Source organism: Rhinolophus sinicus, chromosome 7 (assembly GCF_057876585.1).
Source record: "Rhinolophus sinicus isolate RSI-liver-muscle chromosome 7, RSI-T2T, whole genome shotgun sequence".
Lineage (NCBI taxonomy): Eukaryota > Metazoa > Chordata > Mammalia > Chiroptera > Rhinolophidae > Rhinolophus > Rhinolophus sinicus.
The window spans coordinates 36769034-36791192 of record NC_142507.1 but is presented as its reverse complement, the minus strand read 5'-3'; the positions used below and the strand labels follow the sequence as shown (position 1 = coordinate 36791192).

Here is a 22159-nt window from a genome sequence, read left to right as displayed (position 1 = left end):
GTTGTTTTTTCTGTCTTGCTGGTAACTCCTTCAGTCTTCTTTCACTGATTCCTCCTTCCTCAATCTCAATTGGGAATGCCACAAGACTTAATCTTCAGCCTTCCTCTCTTCTCAGTATATACTATATTATCTTATCTAATCCTTGACTTTAAAGCAATCTATAAATTGACAAATCCTTGAGCTCCATATTCACGTATTCTATTCCACATCTCGATTTGGTGGCCTTTTAGGCATCTCAAGTTTAACATGGCTGAAAGAGAAGCCTTAATTTTTCCTCAAATCTTTCTATGTATCATTCATTGCAGTACACATTCACCAAGTAATTTAATGTAAAAATCTAGGAATTATTCCTCAAACTGGATTCCTCCATTTCTTTGATCTTCACACACCTAACCTACTAGAGCAAGTCATGTCATCTGTAGCTGAAAACGACGTCTCATAAATATCCTCTGTTCTCTGACAACATAGTATAAGCCACCATTTCTTGCCTGGACTACATGAACAACCTTCAAACATGATTTCCTGAACCTATTCTTACACCTCCTTTCCTCTCAATATAGCTGCCACATTCATTTTTTTTTGTGGGTAAACCAGACCATATTTTAAACATTTCAATTATTTCTCTTCGCTTCTACAATGAAATTCACAGCCTACAAGGCTATCCTGTATTGTCTGTTTTCTGAATACCAGTTAATTCTCTTTGTTCCATTCTTCTTCCAGATCAATATGCTGCACTGGCTACCATGATAGTTTCAAAAGTACATCAATTTTTTTTTTTTATTAAATTTATTGGGGTGACAATTGTTAGTAAAATTACATAGATTTCAGGTGTACAATTCTGTATTACATCATCTATAAATCCCATTGTGTGTTCATCACCTAAAGTCAGTTCTCCTTCCATCACCATATATTTGATAAAAGTACATCAAATTTAAAAACAGCCCAATTAAAAAACAGGCAACAGACTTGAATAGACATTTTCCTAAAGGTATACAAATGGCCAATAAGCACATGAAAAGATGCACAATCAATATCATTAGTCATTAGGGAAATGCAAATCAAAACTACAATGCGGTACCACTTCACACTTATTAGAACGGCTATAATTTTAAAAACCAAACAAGTAAGTTTTGGTGAGGATGTGGAGAAACTGGAACTCTAGTATATTGCTGATGGGAATGTAAAATGGTGCAGTTGCTGTGCAAGAAAAGTTTGGTGGGTCTTCAAAGAGTTAAACATAGAATTACCACACGACCAAGCATTTCCATTCCACAGTATATGAAGTGTGATAAAAAAAAATACGGTGAATGTTTAAATTAAAAAAATTATTACAGTAAAAGACACATTACTATTAATCCTCCTCATAGTATTCCCCACTTCAAACACACTTATCCCATCATTCTTGCCACTTTCTGAAGCAGTTCTGGAAGTCCTCTTTTGTGAGTGTCTTTAGTTGCACTGTTGTGGCTGCCTCAATGTCCTGAATCATTTTGCCTTTGAGGAAGAGCCAGAAGTCACATGGTGCCAGATCCAGTGAATAAGTGGATGAGGACACACCATAATGTTTTTGTTTGACAGAAATTACCGTATACCAGAAGCAGTGTATGACAGAGTGTTGTCATGATGGACGATGATTTACAGCACACTTTAAAACACACCTTCTTCAACCTGAGTTCACACCCAACTGACGGCACCGAACAAGTTGAAACTTGTCACTGTTACTAAGGTTTGACACACTGCTTCCCATATTGAAGATCCCTGCCTTTCCGTTGGATGGCACTTGGCAGCAGCATTCACCATATTGTGTGATCACAATAAAAAGGCTCCATGTCACACATTGCCTCTGGTATGACAATTTCTGTCAAACAAAAACATTAGTGTGCCCTCATCCACCTTATTTACCGGATCTGGCACCATGCAACTTCTGGCTATTCCCCAAAGTCAAAATGACCATGAAAGGTAAATGTTTTGAATCAATTTAGGACTTCAAGGCAGCCACGACAACGCAACTAAAGTCACTCAAGAAAGAAGACTTCTAGAACTGCTTTAGAAAGTGGCAAGAACGATGGAATGTGTTCGAAGCAAAGGGGTGTATTTTGAGGGGGGTTAATGACAACATGTCTTTTACCATAAATTTTTTGTTTTATTGGGGAATATTGAGGAACAGTGTGTATCTCCAGGGCCCATCAGCTCCAAGTCGTTGTCCTTCAATCTAGTTGTGGAGGGCGCAGCTCAGCTCCAAGTCCAGTCGCTGTTTTCAATCGTTAGTTGCAGGGGGCGCAGCCCACCATCCCATGTGGGAATGGAACCAGCAACCTTGTTGTTGAGAGCTCGTGCTCTAACCAACTGAGCCATCTGGCCATCCCATAATTTTTTTTTAAATTTAAACATTCACCATATTGTTTGAGCACACCTCATACGTGTATACTCAGAAGAAATGGAAGAAAGGACTTGAACAGAGACTTGTATGTATGCCTAATGCAGCATCATTCATTGTTCATCGTGTCCATTAATACATGAATGGATAAAATGTTAGATAGATACACACACATACACACACACACACACACACACACACACACACACACACACACACACACACAATGGAATATTACTTAGCCATAGAAAAAAGTTCTGATACATGTTACAACATGGATAAACCTTGAAAACATTATACTAAGTGAAATAAGCCAGACAAAAGAAGAAACATGGTATGATCTAACTTAGATGAAGTATCTAAAATAGGCCAATTCACAGAGACAGGAAGAAGACTAGAGGTTTCCAAGGGATGAAGGTAAAGGAGCACAGGTGTCACTGCTGAATTGTTACACAGTTTCTGCTTGGGTGATAAAGTTTTAGAAATAGAGAGTGCTGATGGTTGTACAACTTTGTTTATATAACTAATGCCACTGAACTGTACACTTAAAAATGGCTAAAGTTGGGCGGGCCCAGTGGCTCAGGTGGTTGGAGCGCCGTGCTCCTAATGCCGAGGTCACCAGTTCGATTCCCACATAGGCCAGTAAGCTGCGCCCTCTACAGCTAAGATTGTGAACGACAGCTCTCTCTGGAGCTGGGCAGCTGTGTGCTGCTGAGTGCTGCCGCAGGCTGCCATGGGCTGCCATGAGCAGCCGGCAGCCAGTGTGAGTGGCCGGCAGCCATCATGAGCGGCCAGAAGCGGGTGAGAGCTGCCGTGAGCTGCTGACCAACAACCAGCTACCACTGCCTGGAGCGGCCGGAAGCGGGTGAGAGCTGCCGTGAGCTGCTGACCAACAACCAGCTACCACTGCCTGGGGAGGGCCATTGCCTGGGGAGGGCCACTGCCTGGGGAGGGGGCAGAGGGGGCAGTGGGGGAAGGGGCAGGCTCATAATACCAGCATAGGCCAGGGAGCTGTGTCCTACACAACTAGACTGAGAAACAACAGCTTGAACCGGAGTTGAGGGGGGGGAGGCAGAAGAAGGGGAAAAAAATAAACAAACAAACAAAAAACCATTTAATTGTACACCCTAAAATCAGTGAATTATATGGTACGTGAATTATATCTCAAGAAAGCTAGCTTTTTTTTAAGGATTTCAAATTAGTCACTGCTGAATTAATCAATGCAGCAAATAAAAGGCCCCAACTTCAGTAAAAAATTATGACTTCTCTAAATTTCTAAGAGTCACAGAATTATAGAATATGCTCTTGTTCTCAAAATACTATAATTGCAAGAAACTATATTTTGTATTTACAGTTTAACTAGAAGACATGAATAATGATACAGATTAGAATAAAACACCTTTATTACTAGATTAAAACTGTCTTAATAAAATTAAAAATAACTGAAAGGTTCTTTAGTACTAGGGCATTAGATAATACAGTAGTGTTCAAGTGTGTAGTTACTAATATATACTTACCTATATGACATATGTAAATAACACCAAAAAATAAATTACAATGACAAAATAAATTGCAATAACAAAAACCTAGATACCTACTGCTGTCTTTGTAGACTAATAAGATGCAGGCCATTATCTTCAAAAGTTCAGCAACAACTACTGCTGTAGAAGATAGGTAACGAGGTCCCTCTTCTTTTAAAGTCCTAGAATAACGCATTGTTAGAACCAAACTGGTAGTCTGAAAGACCAAAATTCCCAAGGAAAGGTACTTTAGGTTGGCAGACATTGTTTTATCTTCATCTGCCTGAAAAACAAAATAAATAGGGCAAATAAACAAAATTAGAAAATACAGAAACGAATACATTAAAAGCCAGTAAGAGACGTCAGGTCTCAGACAAGATGGAGTAAGTGCATTCTACCCTATTCTTTCGGCTAATTACAACTATAAACTTTGAACCAAAGACAAAAACAACTATCAGAAGATTCCGAAAGGTGAAAAAAATAAGACACACTGGCTAGAGACCTCAGATCTTGAGTTGTGACCCAGTAATAAATTCCCTTGAGATTTTTTTTGCCACCTATGTATCTCACCCTGGGAACCACCAACAGATATAAATCAACAATGAAAAAGCCCCAAGAGAAATCTCCTGTCTCTAACCAAAGGAGTGGGAAGACAGCAGTCCTACACGAGGGAACCCTCTCAACTGGGTGCTGTGTAATCTGTGGGATGGAGCCTTGTTCACCATCCCCACCCTGCACCAATGAAAGCAGAAGTGGCAGCCTTACTCCTCCCACCAGGGGCTGAAGCCACAAAGACTATGGTGGCAGAGCCCTGTTGACTATTCCTGCCCTATGCAAAGTGAATGTCAGCAAAGAGGCAATGCCCTTCCTCCCTCTCCAGTGGCTGTCTACTAATAGAATATCGGGGGTGCCAAAAAAATGTACACAAGTGGACACTTTGGTCAGCGTTGCTCAAGCAGTAGTTTGCGGTAATCAGAAGTGTCTGAATGCTGACGGTAACCACTTTGAGCACCTCTTGTAATTGACGAAGTCAAATGTGACTTGTATTAATCTTTTGTTACCTGTCTATAGTATTACAATTTTAATAGTGTTTTCCTTTCTTAAAATGTGTATACATGTTTTTGGCACACTCTGTATTTAAGAACCAAGGTCTCATAACATTCAAAATGTCCATGTTACAATCCAAAAATGAGTGTACTCACCATACCAAAAAACAGGGAAAAATTTTCAACTAGGATGAGCAAGGAAAACCAACAGACAGTAACACAGAATTAACCCAGATATTGGAATTATCAGATAAGAATTTTAAAGAAACTACCATAAAAATGCACCAACAATGAGCAATTATAAACACTTTTGAAATACTTTTACACTCATATAAAAGTTGAAACAATAGTGCACGAGTTCTCAAATACCCATCACCCAGCTTCCCCCAATGAAAAAAGCTGCAAAGTAACTATATTTTCCCTAAAGTAATTCAGTATTAACTCTAAGAAACCCACTTTAAATATGAAGACACAAATAGGTTAAGAAGTAAAAGGATGGATAAAGACATGCTATGAGAAAAACAAGTATGGGATAATTGGAGGGGCTATATTAATATCAGGCAAAACAGCTTACATAAGAATTACTTCAAGGGGCGGCCAGATGGCTCAGTTGGTTAGAGTGCAAGCTCTGAACAACAAGGTTGCCAGTTCAGTTCCCACATGGGCCAGTGAGCTGCGCCCTCCACAACTAGACTGAAGACAACGAGCTGCCACTGAGCTTCTAGAGGGGCAGCCGGATGGCTCAGGTAGTTAAGAGCACGAGCTCTGACCAACAGGGTTGCCGGTTCAATTCCCACAGGGGCCAGCAAGCTCCACAACCAGTGAAGACAATCTGGATGGCTCAGATGGGTAGAGGGTGAGCTCTCAACCACAAGGTTGCCAGTTCAATTCCCGCATGGGATGGTGGGTTGCGCCCCCTGCAACTAAAGATTGAAAATGACAACTGGACTTCGAGCTGAGCTGCGCCCTCCAAACCAAATTGAAAGACAATGACTTGGAGCTGATGGGCCCTAGGGAAACACACAGTTCCCCAATATTCCCCAGTAAAATTTTAAAAAAACAAAGCATATTGTGGTGCATCCACACAATGGAATACTACTCTGCAATAAAAATAAATACTGATACATGCTAAAACATCAATGAATCTCAAAAACATACAGAGCAAAAAAGTCTACACAAAAAGTTATATGCTCTACATTTATAGTAAATTCTAGAAAAGGCAAAACTAATCTGCAGTGACAGATGCAAATTCATGGTTGCCTGTGGCCAGGGACTGGGGTTGGGGGTTGAATGCAAAGAGACAGCAAGGAATTTTTGGTAGTAATAAGAGTCTATATCTTGACTGTGTGATGGTTGGTTATACGATTATATTCATTTTTTATAACTCACTGAACTAACTGTACATTTAAAATGGGTACATTTTAATGTATGCAAATTACAGCTCAAAGTTGATTTTAAAAAATTAAAGATTGGGGTGGCCGGTTAGCTCAGTTGGTTAGAGTGCAGTGCTCTTAACAACAAAGTTGCCAGTTCGATCCCCACATGGGCCACTGTGAGCTGCGCCCTCCACAACTAGATTGAAACAACTACTTGACTTGGAACTGATAGGTCTGGAAAAAACACTTAAAATAAATAAAAGTTTAAAAGAAAAAAAAGATTGACCTATACTCTTAAAAAAAAAAAAATTAAAGATTGAGCACATACCGGTACTAAGTAGCAGCATTCCTTACCAGGCTTTCCTCATAGCTCTGGTTCTGGCTCTGATTTCTTTTGATTGATACCAACGGCATTCTGTTACTCTGTTCTTCACCCCACCTCTATCCTTTCCAAGATTCCATCTTCCACCCTATATTAGATTAATATGATCGCTTATAGGATATCCCTTTACAGCTCTCACAACCACGACACTCTTTATGATTCAGATATATGATCCTTTTTCTTTCCTTACCTAATTAGGATAGCATATATTTAAACAGATTCAACAATCATTATTTACTGCCTACACTAGACTAAGTCCATGGTTACACCGACAGACTATCCTCCAAGGCACAAAGTCCAGCTTACTAAAGTTAGCAGTTCCTACCTCCATTTGAATATGCCCCAAACACAAACAATGCAGCACCATAAATATAAGGCTAAACTTTTTAATGGTGAAATATCTATATATAATGACTGAAAAATTATCTTAAGCATTTAACTTGAATTTCAGAGAGAAAATTTTAATATCTCTGTCACATGTAGAGAGGATCAAGCTTTGACGAAAGAATACAGACTTCTTTAGCAACCATTTATGTCACTTGTAAATCTGCATTAACGAGAATCCTAATATGAGACAAAATTACAGCATTTAGAGTTGGTAGAGTTTTTAGAAATCAACTAGTAAAATCTTTCCATTTTAAAAAGGAAGAAAATAGTGAACAGAGAAGTTAGATGACTTGTTCGAGGTCATACGACTAATAATTGGAAAGATCAGGCCATGTAGTTAAATATCAGCTTCCCCGGCTCCCATTACACGCTGTTGCAGAATTCCAGAGGACATCCTGATGGCCTTTATCTCTGTATGGAAGGGGAGCAAGTTGTCAGCCATCTACATTTGGCATAGGCATCTGATTCTCCTGGAAAATGTCAAGGGTTTCACATCTTTCCAAGGAAGTCTTGTTTATTCTGTGCAGCTAAGACCATAATGTACCTGTTATAACGGCAATGCTCTAATTTCTTTTCAAATGAAAATTTAAAGCTCAGATTCTAAGCCAGGATGTACTACTTTTACTATTTTGCTTTTTCATTTCTAAGCATATATGACATTAAGCATTCACCTTGATAATACAGATCTTAAATATTAATATGGTTCTTAATACTTAAGTCTTTTACAATGTATTTTTTTGCCTGTGAGATAATAAAAAATACACATAGTAGTCTCCGACCCCTGCTCCTGACACCCTTGTAATTCCCTGGGTGATAGGAGACTTATGCTCTAATGTGGAGACTCTAGATGGGCTCCTTCCTGGATGGCTCCTGGGTGGGGGCTGGTCAGACAGAATAGCCACAATTAGAAGCTCAGAATTTTCAGCCCCACCTCCCCCCATTCTCTTGAGAAGGGAGAAGGGCTGAAAATGGAGTTAATGATTGTGCATGCCTACCTAATGAAGCTTCCATAAAAATTCCAATAGTATGAGGTTCAGAGAGCTTCCAGGTGGGTAAACACATCCACATCCACAACTGTACCCCAATTCCACAGTGACAGAAGCTCCTGCTCTCAGGACCCTCCCAGACCTTATCCTGTGTACCTATTCATCTCGCTCTTCATCTGCATTCTTTGTCACATCCTGTAATGAACTGGTAAACCCTAATTGTTTCCCCGAGTTCTGTGAGGCACTGTAGCAAATTAATCAAACCTGACAAGAGGGTCGTGGGAACACTCCATTGGCAGCCAAGTCGGACAGCAGCTGTGGGTAACCTGGAGACCTACTACTTGTGATTGGCATCTGAAGTAGGGTGGGAGCAGTCTTGTGGGACTGTCCTTAACCTGTGAATTAAACTGTAGGACACCAGTTGGTGTCACAGCAAATTGCTTGGTGTGAGGGGAAGAAACCCACACATTTGGTGACCAGAATGTTCGAAGCAGAGTATTTTGTATGAGGAATAAAGGAGACACACAGGAGGAAAGAACTGGGTTGTTTTTTTTAAATAAAGTTGAAAAGTAAAATACATGAAAAATAAACGATTATTTGTACTAGATCACCTGTAAAGAATTTAATTTACAATTCTGCCTGAGGGCAGAATAACTCAAACTGAAAAAGATCAAAATATTAATATTTCTAAGATTATACAAATACACAGTTTGGTTTTGGAATATAATACAGGTAAAACTAAGTATTTTCACTTAATACAAACCATAAATGCACAGCAAATCCATAAATATGAAAATTGATCCAAAGGTTATGTTCCACTTCTACAATTTATAAGATTAACATTGTTTCTTCATTTTAAAGTCTACGATATTTTCCTATTATTGAAAACAAACTAAACAATTTCATGTTAAGATTTAATTTCAGTCCTTCCTATATTTTTTTCTCTTACCATTTAACTCCCCTTCTTTTATCCTTATAAGTGTTGCCAATCCTCTGGTTTCCAGATTATTCTTTCACAAAAATTTCCTATGTAGGAAACTTACATACAAATAATCACCAAGAAACTGTACTAGGTACTTTCACAAATGTAGCTTCATTCAATTTAGTCAAAGGCCTTATGAACCAGACAACAAATTATTGCCGGTGTTCCTTTAAGGACTCTGGTGACTAAGCTCCCTGAACGCACAGCAGTTCCATGAGGCGCTTAGATTTACAGCAGGATCAGAAGAGTCAGGATGCTCCCCTTTCTACCTTAATATTAATAGCTAAAACCTGAAATACGCACTCATTCTGGTCGCTAGAGTAAATGACATTATTTCATTCTCATGGCTTTTCTTTGTTTCAGTTTGTTCTTTTTCTAAAAATAGTATTTATTATTTTATTTATTATAAAAGTAGTATATTCTTACTAAAAAAAATGTAGAAACTTTTAAATTATATTAATAAGTAAAAATTTGAACCACAATTCCCATCACCTAAAGATATCTAATGATATTTTAGATAAATTCTCATAATTTTTCTTATTTTAGCTTTTTGGAAATCCCTAAACCTTTAGTAACAAAGACTTTAGTAACAAAGAAAAAATAAAGTACCTAAACCAGTTCATATTCCCAGTGAAAGGGTTTCACCTTTTGGGTGCCTTAGTCTTATAATCACCAAGTTCTAGCTTCTCATAAAATACAACATCTTTCTTGAGAGGAAAAAATGGGATTTTAAAAATATAATAGAGTACCAAGAATATAACAAACATCCATGATTCCACCACCCAGAACTAATGTGTCAATCTTATCATATTTGCTTATCTTTCTTTTTTAAAAGGAATATAGCATTACAAGCAAAGTCAAAATCCCCATTAAGCCACAAATATAAGTCCTATTCCTCTGTCCATCCCCAACAGGAACCCATTTTCATGAGTTTGGAGTATATTTTTCCAGTCCACTTTTTAAAATTTTATATAGATACACCCATAAGCCAAAAATATTTTAACATACATATATGCCATCAAACTGTATATATTATTCAGCATTGCTTTGTAATCTATATTGACATATGGACCTAGTTCACTGCTTTTAACAACTCTATAATGTTTCATCAAATGAGTGGACCTTTTATTTACCGATTCTTTTACTAATGAACATCCTTTTAAAAATTTAAATTAAAAATATTTTTAGGGGCAGACGGATGGCTCAGTTGGTAAGAACGCAAGCTCTGGGCAACGGGGCTGCTGGTTCGATTCCCACATGGGCCAGCGAGCTGTGCCCTCTGCAACTAGAATGAAGTCAATGAGCTGCCACTCAGCTCCCAGGTGCCCAGATGGCTCAGTTGGTTGGAGCGTGTCCTCTCAACCACAAGGCTGCTGGTTGGACTCCTGCAAGGGATGGTGGGCTGCGCCCTCTGCAACTAACAACCGCAACTGGACCTGGAGCTGAGCTGCGCCCTCCACAACTAAGACTGAAAGGTCAACAACTTGACTTGGAAAAGTCCCAGAAGTACACACTGTTCCCCAATAAAATCCTGTTCCACTTCCCCAATAAAATCTTTAAAATATATATATATATTTTTAATTTCCTTAAACATTTTCAACAAGTAGCTTCTAGCTATTATATAAGCCACGAGTATTAAAAGCTATTTTTCTAAAATTTAACATTTTATGATTTCTAAGGTCTCTTCCAGTCCTAGTACTAATATATGTGAGCATGCATGTGCGCGCACACACACACACACACACAAACACACACACACAATTCTGAAAACCTTATTCAATTTTTCATCTAAAAGTTTTGTCTGAATTTTTAAATTGCAAACTTTCAATATAGGCAGTAATATATATAACGTATATATAATGAACTATTATTATATATAATTATATATATTATATATAATTGTGTATAATTACTGTATAATTATACAGTGTATAATTACTGTATTATTATAATATAGAATTGAAATCTTTGTGTATGTGTGTATACTACAATCACACTGATTTGATACACTAATCACACTGCTAGTACTTCTAAAAGTCCTTTGTACAAGGAATATTTCAGGGTTTGGTAGTCACTCTAATAGATTTTGCATTTGCTTACCAATCAATAGTTTTCCTCTGAATTGTTAAATAAGTTTGATAGTTATAAAGTTAAATTTAATTATTTTTAAATTCCTTCTCAGGCCAGCCCGGTGGCTCAGGCGGTTGGAGCTCCATGCTCCTAACGCCGAAGGTTGCTGGTTCGATTCCCACATGGGCCAGTGGGCTCTCAATCACAAGGTTGCCAGTTTGATTCCTCGACTCCCACAAGGGATGGTGGGCTGCACTCCCTGCAACTAACAACTGCAACTGGACCTGGAGCTGAGCTGCGTCCTCCACAACTAATACTGAAAGGACAACAACTTGACTTGGAAAAAGTCCTGGAAGTACACACTGTTCCCCAATAAAATCCTGTTCTCCTTCCCCAATAAAATCTTTAAAGAAAAAAAAAAAAAGCTATTAAATTCCTTCTCACCTCTTGAGGGAAAATGTACAACAAAACTTCATCTAATCTCTATTCATCTGGATTTGATGAGTTTGGATGATGGCTTGGTTAGAATTTACTTTTGCATGTTGTACAAAAGTTGTTAGTAAGCTTCTTAGAGCTCAAAGAAGTTCTCAGTAATTATTAAATAGTCTTAAATAAGAAGTTTTGAAACACACCAAGAGGTATATTTTAAATACACATGATATGCTAAGGTATATGTCCTTCATTTTCATTAAAGTAGCTCCCAAAGATCCTTGCTTTAAAATGCTTTGTCAGCCAATTCTCAGTTATTCTGCAGGCTTTAAATGTTTAAAAAAATATACATTACACAAGGTATATGTATCATTAATGCACACTACTGCTACTATTTCCACCCCAAAATAAACCAGGATTAGTGAGAAATTAGTTCTTTATACCATCATTAATTGCATTATATGTGTATTAATAAGTTCTAAAATATTCAAAACACAATATATTAATAATGTCTTCAAACATACATAGGTCTTTATAGGTAAATGTGAAAATCAGCGTGGCTACAGACTTATTTCCAATAGCTTATCAATAAACATGTATAATCTTTAGGTCTGTGTATGAAGCCCATCATTTACTGAGACAATCAATAATATCAGTGTTTTACTGATAAGTCTCCAGCCACTAAAGTCCTAAAAAACTAAATGTTTGTCAATGTTTTAAAACTAATAAAATTTGTATGGATTTTTAAAAAGCTACCAAGTAGCTAAAAAATTCTGCAAATCAATTTTCCTTCTATTATAAAAACAAAAGGCGAAATTTCTAACTTACAGTTTTTAAAGTGAGCTATATTGACATTTTCTAAACACTAGTTCTAAAATATATTCCCTACATACAATATAATTATCTACTAGAGGTTAATGACATAATAGAGTACATATAAAACACAAGAGTTATGGGGCCGGCCCGGTGGCTCAGGTGGTTAGAGCTCCGTGCTCCTAACTCCAAAGGCTGCTGGTTCGATTCCCATATGGGCCAGTGGGCTCTCAACCACAAGGTTGCCAGTTCAATTCCTCGAGTCCCACAAGGGATGGTGGGCAGTGCCCCCTGCAACCAAAATTGAACACGGCACCTTGAGCTGAGCTGCCGCTGAGCTCCCAGATGACTCAGTTGGTTGGAGCGTGTCCTCTCAACCACAAGGTTGCCGGTTCGACTCCCGCAAGGGATGGTGGGCTGTGCCCCCTGCAACTAGGAATGGCAACTGGACCTGGAGCTGAGCTGCGCCCTCCACAACTAAGACTGAAAGAACAACAACTTGAAGCTGAACAGAACCCTCCACAACTAAGATTGAAAGGACAACAACTTGACTTGGAGAAAAAGTCCTGGAAGTGCACACTGTTCCCCAATAAAGTCCTGTTCCCCTTCCCCAATAAAATCTTTAAAAAAACACACAAAAAAACACAAGAGTTATAAAGTGCTATGCAAGTAAATATAAGTTCACATTATACACCTGTCAGAAACAGCTACTGCTGTAAAAACAAACCTTTTAAAGTTTTTCCAAGTAAATGAACAGAAAAAGCAAAACATACAGAAATGCTGACCTGAGCAAATTTCTGTTCATTTATCTCCCATGATGTCACAATTTTAAAACTGCAACCTTTAACTTTGCTGAATAATAACAAATAAAATTTATCACAAATGGTTTTACTTCTGACACTGGCATTATAATATCTTCTTCTCAAACTACCTCAGAGGTAGATACAGTATTCTCAAAAAGTAGCAACCATGTGATAGTTGAAATCCATAATAATCCTGTGGAAAACCGAAAGATCTTACTTTTATAAAAGTGAAATAAATATAAGTCAAAGGTAGTTTACACTATCAATATAATCAATTTTGTTTCTATGATAGAAATAATAACTTCCACTAAATTAGTTCACTCTTAAGTGCTTAAAGAAAAATACAATCCTGCTTGATAACACTTAAACAAACTGACTCTACGCTTTACCATTTCCGGTTCCTATTACAGTCTAATTTAAACAACTTTCCATTGTTTCTCCTTCCCTTCCTTAATTAAGATGTCAGCAAGTGAGTGTGTATATAAGATAACATCAAATTTATGTACGTTAATTTTTAACTTGTTCTTTCATACTGCAGAATTTCCATTACTACATTCAGGTAAAATCAATAGTACTCATATATGTCATCAACTTTACAAATATAAGACCTGTTTACATTTTAATTTTTAGATTAAAAATTGTTCAGTATTATTGTACTCTTTACATAAGGCCAATGATTTGGAAGACATAATGAATGACCTAAGAAATATAGCTCTAAGATCCCCTTTGAATGTGTGGTGCCATGTAAAAATGTACTCCTTCTCACCTTCCCATCTCCCCACTCCTGTGCTCTTCTGCTCTACTACTTTCTGCTATGGTCATTTCCTGCCACTTACAGCAAGAGGCAGAAGTTAAAGGTATTCTACAAAGAACAGAGAGTAGTGTAAAACCCAGGTAAGGTCCACAGGCACTAACCACTAGTAAAGATTCAAGACAAAGGAGAATGGAGGCAGAAGTAAAAAATAAAGATCTCATACAATGCTCCACAACTTACCATCAACATTTAATACAAACATACTACAATCAGGCACTGTGATGAGTATTGGGTATACAATGAACAAGAGAAATACGTATCATCTGTTTGTTCATGGAGCTTATCCTCTACCATGGAAGACACGTATTACTCAAATATTTCAAAAAATAGTCTATGACATAGGGTACAACAAGAAAATATCATTGGAAAATTATAGTACCTTGTATTTTGCCAGCTTGGTTAAACTCACACATTTCCCCAAATCCTTTCTCTGCATGGTACCAGGACAGAATTGGCTGAACACAAAATCTGCACTGACACTTTGATATCGGCCCAATGATGCTGGTTTGGATTTCTGGCCTCCAGAACTGTGACAGAATCCTTCGGATACACTTGCTTTTTAGAGGGTTGAAATCTAATTTAAGCTACCAATTCATATTGATCTGAAGTATAAATGTTTATAAACTTCTGTTTTTCTCGTTAATCTGTCTTATTATAGGGGTCTCTGATTAGAACTAAAAAAAGTAGAGAGAAAATTATTTTTCCCCCCCCTACAGGGATGATAATAACTATACTACCTCAAAGATTTATTACGAGGATCAAATGAAATACTAAAACATAGAACAGAAAAACACTTTCAAATATAAGATTATTAATAAAAATCTGAAATAAAGTTACACTACAACACAAGAGTTATCCCTGTCTCCAGGAACACTATAAGAATTTGATTATTTCATTATAGGATTTAATGTAGCAATTATTTATGAAGAGTCTAATATATCATAATACTGTGCTCAGGTACTAAAGTGCTAAACGAATTAAAAAGATACAGTTACCTTCCTTAAAAAGCTTACATTCTAGAAGTGATAAAGTTCTCAAATAATCATAGTACAATGCAAATTTAACAAGTATTATAAGATTTATAAAGCCCAACACACAAGAGAAAAAGAATGTTTTGGACTAATGGTAGACTTCAGAAAGCTTCATACGAAGGACGTGGTGGCATTTAAGCTATTAAAGAATAAGAATCTCTACAAAGACTGTAAGGAAGGCCTTCCTTGTAGAAAGAAAGGATGTAAGCAAAGACCAAGGTAGCCAGGTATAGAGCAAGTTCAGAAATTACATTTCAAAGTAACTACTCTAGTTTGGCTAAATATTAGGATTTGTGAGATAAAATAATTAAAAAGGAAGGGAGGGAGGGAGGGAGGGAGGGAGGGAGGGAGGGAGGGAGGAAGGGAGGGAGGAAGAAAGAAAGAAAGAAAGAAAGATATTGATCTGATTGGAGCCATGGACAGCTCCAAATTTTGAAGTGCTCTGAATGACGCCCTAAATAATTTTAAATTTATTCTGGAGCCAATAGTCACTGAGTATTTCTGAGGAAAGAGTGACCAAGAATGCACAAGACCTTTAGCTTTAAAAAGCAGTATGGAGGGGTTGTAATATGAAGGGGGCAGGCTGAGGGCAGCAAGTCTAGTTTGGAAGCCATTGCTATTGTGCAAAGAAGAAAATGAGTGAAGAGTCAGACTTAGGACAGAGGTAGTGTGAATGAGAAATGGAAGAACTAGTACATTTGAGATACTGAAAAAGTAGAATCAATACTTGGGAGGGAAGTTAGGACCAGAAATGTAAATTTAGAAGTCATTCCTTAAAAGAAACGACCAGAGTTTACTAGTGAATAAGAGCACCAAGTGAGAAACTGCATCAAATTTCATCTTTACCAAAGTTGAATGTTAATTCCAAAAGCAGAAAATTTAACTCTGGTTCCATTTTCAAATACTGCATGTAATGGCACATAACAAATGAGTCAGTCTTATAGTAATGAAATGTTTACTAAGCAAGGCCCATTACTATTTAGTATTAGCCTTTAACTCCCTTGAACCAATGTTTGGAAAAGGTGTTCAGTTGCTTTAAACAAACGTTCATTAAAACCCTCCCTTGCTGAACACACAGAACTCTCCCCCAACACAGACACACCTACCCCTTTGCTGACAGGGATCCCGCCCAGCCTCCGACCTCCCTCGCCCCCGTTCTAGCCTAACCAAGGGACCGCGTTACCATTTCTTGAAGTCCCTGCTGCTTCCAGCGCGCGGGTGCTGGTCTGGTGGATCGGGCCACCGAGCGAGCTCCCGGGAGCTTCTCTGAGGAATGACCACCAGCCTAGCCCACCAACTGCGCTACGCACGCCCCAGGCTCCCAGGCACACACTGAGGTTTTCAATGCTTTACACACCCCTTTCCTCCGGCTCTTCCTCCTCCACCCAGCACATTCCACACGTCCCTCGGAGTTGCAACGTGTCATTTCATTCGCTTCCACACCTACCTACCTAGGACTGTCTTGTTCACGCACACGGACTGCACATCAGCCACACGCACGCCTCCTTCTCCTCCCCCGAGAGCCGTCCCCGCCGTCCCAGCACCCGCGCGCCCCGGCCGCCCCGGCCCGCAGCGCCCCAGCAGCGCGCACCGCTCACCTCCCGCGCAGCTCTGCGGGTTGCGCGCTCGGGAGGCCGTGGCTCAGCTCCGCCGGGCGCCCCAGGCTGCAGTGCCCGCCGGGTCCGCCGTGACCCCTGACGCGCAGCGCGGCTCGCTCCTGCTGCCGTCGGTGCCGCCAGGTCCGTGGTGCCCGGGCGTTTCCGGGTTCCCGCGGTCCCGTCCCGCAAATGCTCCGGCTTCCGCCTGGGCCCCGGCAAACGCCGTTCCCGGCTCCGTTCTGGCGGCGCTAGCTCGGCACTTGCCAGCTCTATCCTGAAGGCGAGGCACCTGGGCTGCCCGTAGAGCAGCCCCCGGTGCCAGCTTCACCGTCGCGTCACCGCCGGGGGCACTGCCTCCTGCGAGATGTGTCCCGAGGGGCTGAGGCGGACGGAGAGACACCCGCCGCGGGCTTCTGCGCTGCTGTCCGGTGGCGGAGGGTGCCTGGGTGACCAGAGTGCCAGGGTGTTCCTTTGCGAAAGAAGAGGCAAAGTCCTTTAGGGCAAAGATTCTGAGAGGGACTGGGGAGGAGGATCCAGGAACCAAACAACCCGCTTCTAAAAACGACAGTCACTGACACTGAAACCGAACGACCTCTGCTCTGGCTCAGACTGCCACTCAGTAGTCTGCAAGAACGCTTATTCATTTGGAAATGACCACTCTCCCCAGCCTGGGTGAGATGTTGAGGCTGAGCAGAGGCCAAAGCGGCGACACCAATGGGCCTAGTGCCATTAATCAGTAGAGGAAATAAAGAGCAAACGCGGGCAGAGGATCTCAGAGTTGTAAAGGACTAATCCCTTCCAGGCTTCATAGATACCTTCTACAACATTACCTTTTAAAGGCCTTCCAACATCTTTACTGGAAACCCTCCAACCACTGCAGCCCATTTTGGTGATTGACAGGCTGAAATTAATATGCTAGGTCGTTTGAGCATCAAATAATAGAGCTCCTTAACACAACGCCGCTATAAATTACGCCTATTTCTCTTTTTATTGCAAATAATTAAAACTATGCCAAATAGAGACCTGGAGAAAGAGCATGCAGAAAAGTATCTCTAAGAGTAAAATAACTGGCTTTAAAATTTTCTGTAATAAGATCTTGAGAAAATCCCTGCATAGTGGAATACACATTAGATCTTAATGTTTGTCCAAATATTTTGGAACTAAAATGTGCATGGTACATAATAATAGTAGCTAGGCACTATTCTAAGAATATTCGTTTCATTCATTCAAAAAATAGTAGATACTCGGTAAATATACGTGGCTATAAGGAGAAAGAAAGATTTTAAATATTTTTAAAATACACCAGCAGGAAAAATATACTTTTTGACATAAATACACTTTTCCCCTCTTCTTCCGTTCCCCACCCCGCCCCCTCCTCAAGTCTGGCCTTTGTTTCTCAGTCTGGTTGCGTGGGACACAGCTCCCTGGCCCATGCTGGTTTATGAGCCTTGGCTCCCTCAGGCTTAGACAGTGAGTCGCTGGTAGTCCTGTGGTCTGTACTCACAGCAGCTGGGGGCAGCACCACGTGGACCTCTGGCTGCTCACGGCAGCCCAGCTCCAGGCAGAGCTGGTTGTTCACAATCTTAGCTGTAGAGGGAGCAGCTCACTGGCTCATGTGGGAATCAAACCGGGGACCTCGGTGTTAATGAGCACGGCGCTCCAACCACCCGAGCCACCGAGTGGGCCCATAAATACACTTTTTAGAGAAAAGATATTTCAGTGCGTGCAATAAGCTTTAAAATGAGAAAAATGAGAGGGGGAAGCGCTTATAATTATGAAACCGTAACATGTGCTTAGCATCTTGGACAGGTATGACATTGAAAATAACTATGCAAATAAAAGCAACAATGAAAGTACAGGGCCAAATATAAGATTCAATGGATGTGAAGATATGAGCCAAGAAAAACTGATGACCAACGAAATCCTTTCATTAGCTTTTTCTAGCTTTGCAATCTATAATCTAATAATACTGAACTGCTATGAGTTTCTCTGTATGTACCATCTATAGTACCTATTCCTATTTCTCATGCTGTTCACTACGTGTAGAATACGTTTGCGCTGCTCCCTCATATTTTTATAGCTAGCTCCACTCATCTTATAATTCTTCGCGTAGATAATATCACAAACTTGAAGCCTTTTCTTGCCTCCTTCCTTCCCAGGGACCTCCTTCTGTGTGGTCCCATAGCATCTTGAGGCATCCTATGACTATCTAGATAATTTACTTACTTCATTGTATTGTGATCTGTTTTATACCTATCCTTTCCGTCCAACACTTTCCATGAGGTCGGTACTATCCTATTTATCTCTGGATCTCCAGCACCTACTACAGTGCTTAACACATAGTAGAAACTTAACACATATTTCCTGAACTGGTTGGGGATAACATCAAAAACAAGCCAGACAAAAAGCCAGTACAAAAGCTTCCCAGGAAAGAATGTCAGCAGAGCCTGAATGCAACTCCAGGCATCCCACACATTCAAGGATGTCAAGTCATTATCCAAGGCCTCAAGCTCTTTTAATAACAATCTAATAAGGATTGAAACATTGTGTAGTTTGCCGGAATCACCTCATATAATCCTCACAACAGCTCAATAAAGTAGACATTAGTATTTTACAGAAGACCTGTATTTTACAGAAGAAACTGAGGCTTTCAGACATTGAGTGACTTACTGAAGTTCCCATATAGACTGAAAGATAAGTTGGGATTCAAATCCTAATTTGTCTGCCTTAAATGTCCGTGCTTTAAAACACTACCCTTAGCTGAAGAAAAAATGGTACAGAAGAGGAATGAGCACAGTTTAGAAAAAAGATGGCAAACAGCAAAAGCAGTAACAGGGACAAGAAGTATCAGTAAAGAACAGAGATGGCGATGAAGCACGAGAGAAAAACACCAATCTGAAAACACTGGGCAAAAGACCAGCTTTGGCCTCACTAGCCAAATAGATTTTAAAGGCAAAATTTTGGCACCTTAAAGACAGGTAAATGAGAACAACATATTGGTTTAAGGTCAGTGAGAGCCAAACAGGACAGTGTATCTCATTGGTGCTTGATTAGGGTTGCCAGATAAAATACAAGATACCTAGTTAAATTTAAATTTCAAATAAACAATAATTGTTTAGCATATGCAATATCTGGGAAAATTAATACTAAAAAAATTCATTGTTTATCAGAAATTCAAATTTAACTGTGTAGCTTATATTTTTATTTGTGGAAACTGGCAACCCTATTGAAACCATGAATGCGCTGTAATATTGCACAATAACTGATTTCCAATGGTGGCCCAGAGAAATTAAGGCTAAATCAAATTATATTTGGTGCAGTTGACAATGAAAGCATGATGTACACGAAGTAAAAATCCCCAATCAGTATCTTTAGGCAGAGTCAAGGCTGGTAGTTTAGGGAATTTAATGGCTTAAGACGCAGTGAGAAAATGAAAAATGAAAAGAAAAGAAAAGAGCAGGAACTATGGTGATATATATTTTTAAGATTTCTGTTCAGAATAGTGAAAATACAAAGATTTTCAGTGGTTAGAGAATTAAACCTCAGTTTTGCCAGTTGTCACTTACGCTTTATTCCTACACAATTAATTCTTTTTTCTTAACCATCTTTTATTTTTATTTTTATTGGGGAATATTGGGGAACAGTGTTTCTCCAACTCCCATCAGCTCCAAGTCATTGTCCTTCAATCTAGTTGTGCAAGGCGCAGCTCAGCTCCAAGTCCAGGTGCCATTTTCAATCTTTAGTTGCAGGGGACATAGCCCACCATCCTATGCAGGAATTGAACCGGCAACCTTGTTGTTAAGAGCTCGCGCTCTAACCAACTGAGCCATCTGTCCGCCCACAATTAATTCTTAAAACTGTTGAATGAAAGCAGAGCTCATGAAGGGAAAAACCAGTTCATTCTTTCAATCTGCCAAATTAGTAGATGTCATGCTGTTGTTAGTTCTTCAGGGCAAAGAAAGATTATCTACTTGTCCATCATTTACCTCTAAGAAGAGTTAAATAAGGTCACTTCCATGTCATCAATAGCAGTCATGTGATACTTTCGCTTTGAGATGGATTTGTAGAGTTTAACACTATAGAACATCTATCTGATGGGTTTGAAAAGAACTTACTTTTCATTTCCTCCTTTAGCCAGAAGGGGCTTCCGTGAGACTTTTCCTGTTATATAGACCTAGTCTTTGAGTCAGGGTATCATGAGGTGGTTTCATGGAAGTGGGGCCATCTGCTCTAAGTATATATTCAGAACCACTGATAGGAGGGGGAAATTATCCTGGACGATTGATGCCCCATGGAGCTCATTGATTCTGGTCAAAGCTTCAGTTATCACTTTATGCTTTTACATCCCTGATTGGAAGATGAACTTGGTGGTCTGGGCATCAAGGAATTGGTTTTATCTCAGAGTTAGGGTAAATTGTAAATAGAAGTTTTGGGGATTCCCCTTTACCTGACAAAATCACCACAGATTCCTTTGTGGGCAACTAGGAGAAAGGTGAATAGTATGTACTTGTGCTGTTAAAGCTGGTCAGGGGCCTCTAAAGTCTGGGAATAGGTGAAAGGTTGCAATTCCAGTGACATTGGGCCGCTATTCACCAGTCCTAGAGTACATTAGATTATACAGCTCATATGCAGGTGGATTATGCTGTTTACCAAATATTTCCCCCATCTGCACTTCCTGGCTTTCTTGTGGTTGAGTGAGACCATGTAACTAGTTCTGGGCAATGAGTTATAAGAAGATTATATGTGTCATTCAGGGCCACAGCATTGAATTCCTAATTTGTGACCCTCTGGAGTCTGGCAATGCTTATGATCCTGAATGCTCCATCAGCCCGTATCCTAGAATGAGGAGATGTAAAGTGAAGGCCCCAGCAACCTGCAATAGACATATGGCATAAACAAGAAATAAATCTTTGTCATATGTCATTAAGATTTTGACAAAACTTAGCATATATTGATTAATACAGAGATTGATGCCTAGAAATGGGGTGTTTTTTAACAAAAACCTGACTTTTTGGGCATTGGTTTAAGAGTAAAGTAAGTGATTTTAGAAGCTGGAATAATCACAATCTCTGCAATACACTGCAATATTTGATAAAACTGTCACCTCCAATAGTTTGGAAGGTAAATAATGAACCTAATATGCTTGTAACTTCAGGGGAAGAGACTATAAAACAAATGTGAATAGGCGTTGCTCTCCTGCCAAACTTGATGTATACAAGATGTCTAGAATTAAGTAGATAGATAAATGGGGATGTGTCAAGAACTGTGGTTATGGCTGTTGGCAAATGAAGCTCACTGGAATCAAATATGTAAGAAGCCAGTTATATTTATGAGATAATTGTTCTGCCGAAGAAACCAACAGCCCAGACAAGACTTAAAATGCCTTTTTGACTACCAGACTTCTACAGACAGGAAATGAGTTCAAACACTGCTCAGCCCACTTCAGATAGAGCCAAGGAAGATGAAAAAAAAACAAAAAAAAGGAAGGACCCTCCCCTAGAAGGTCAAGTCAGGGGAAATAGAACACAATGAATTGGGCAGCTCC

The 22159-nt window shown here is 39.4% G+C and overlaps 1 protein-coding gene across 4 annotated transcripts in view; it reads right to left on the bottom strand.

Moving 5' to 3' along the window:
* The window catches only part of SLC35A3 (solute carrier family 35 member A3), a 36969-nt gene extending 20033 nt beyond the window's left edge, over nucleotides 1–16936 (bottom strand). Inside the window, exons 1-2 of one of the 4 annotated variants that reach the window (XM_019747031.3) lie at nucleotides 16615–16936; nucleotides 3976–4180 (exon numbers count right to left, since the gene is read on the bottom strand). In XM_019747031.3, coding sequence (XP_019602590.1) covers nucleotides 3976–4162 — 187 coding nt within the window. In that variant the 5' untranslated portion in view covers nucleotides 4163–4180; nucleotides 16615–16936. Of the gene's footprint in view, nucleotides 1–3975; nucleotides 4181–6647; nucleotides 6763–16614 lie in introns of those variants that run through there. The other 3 variants (XM_074319055.2, XM_019747027.3, XM_088799460.1) reach the window with 3 other exon arrangements.
* Nucleotides 16937–22159: the final 5223 nt, after the last annotated feature.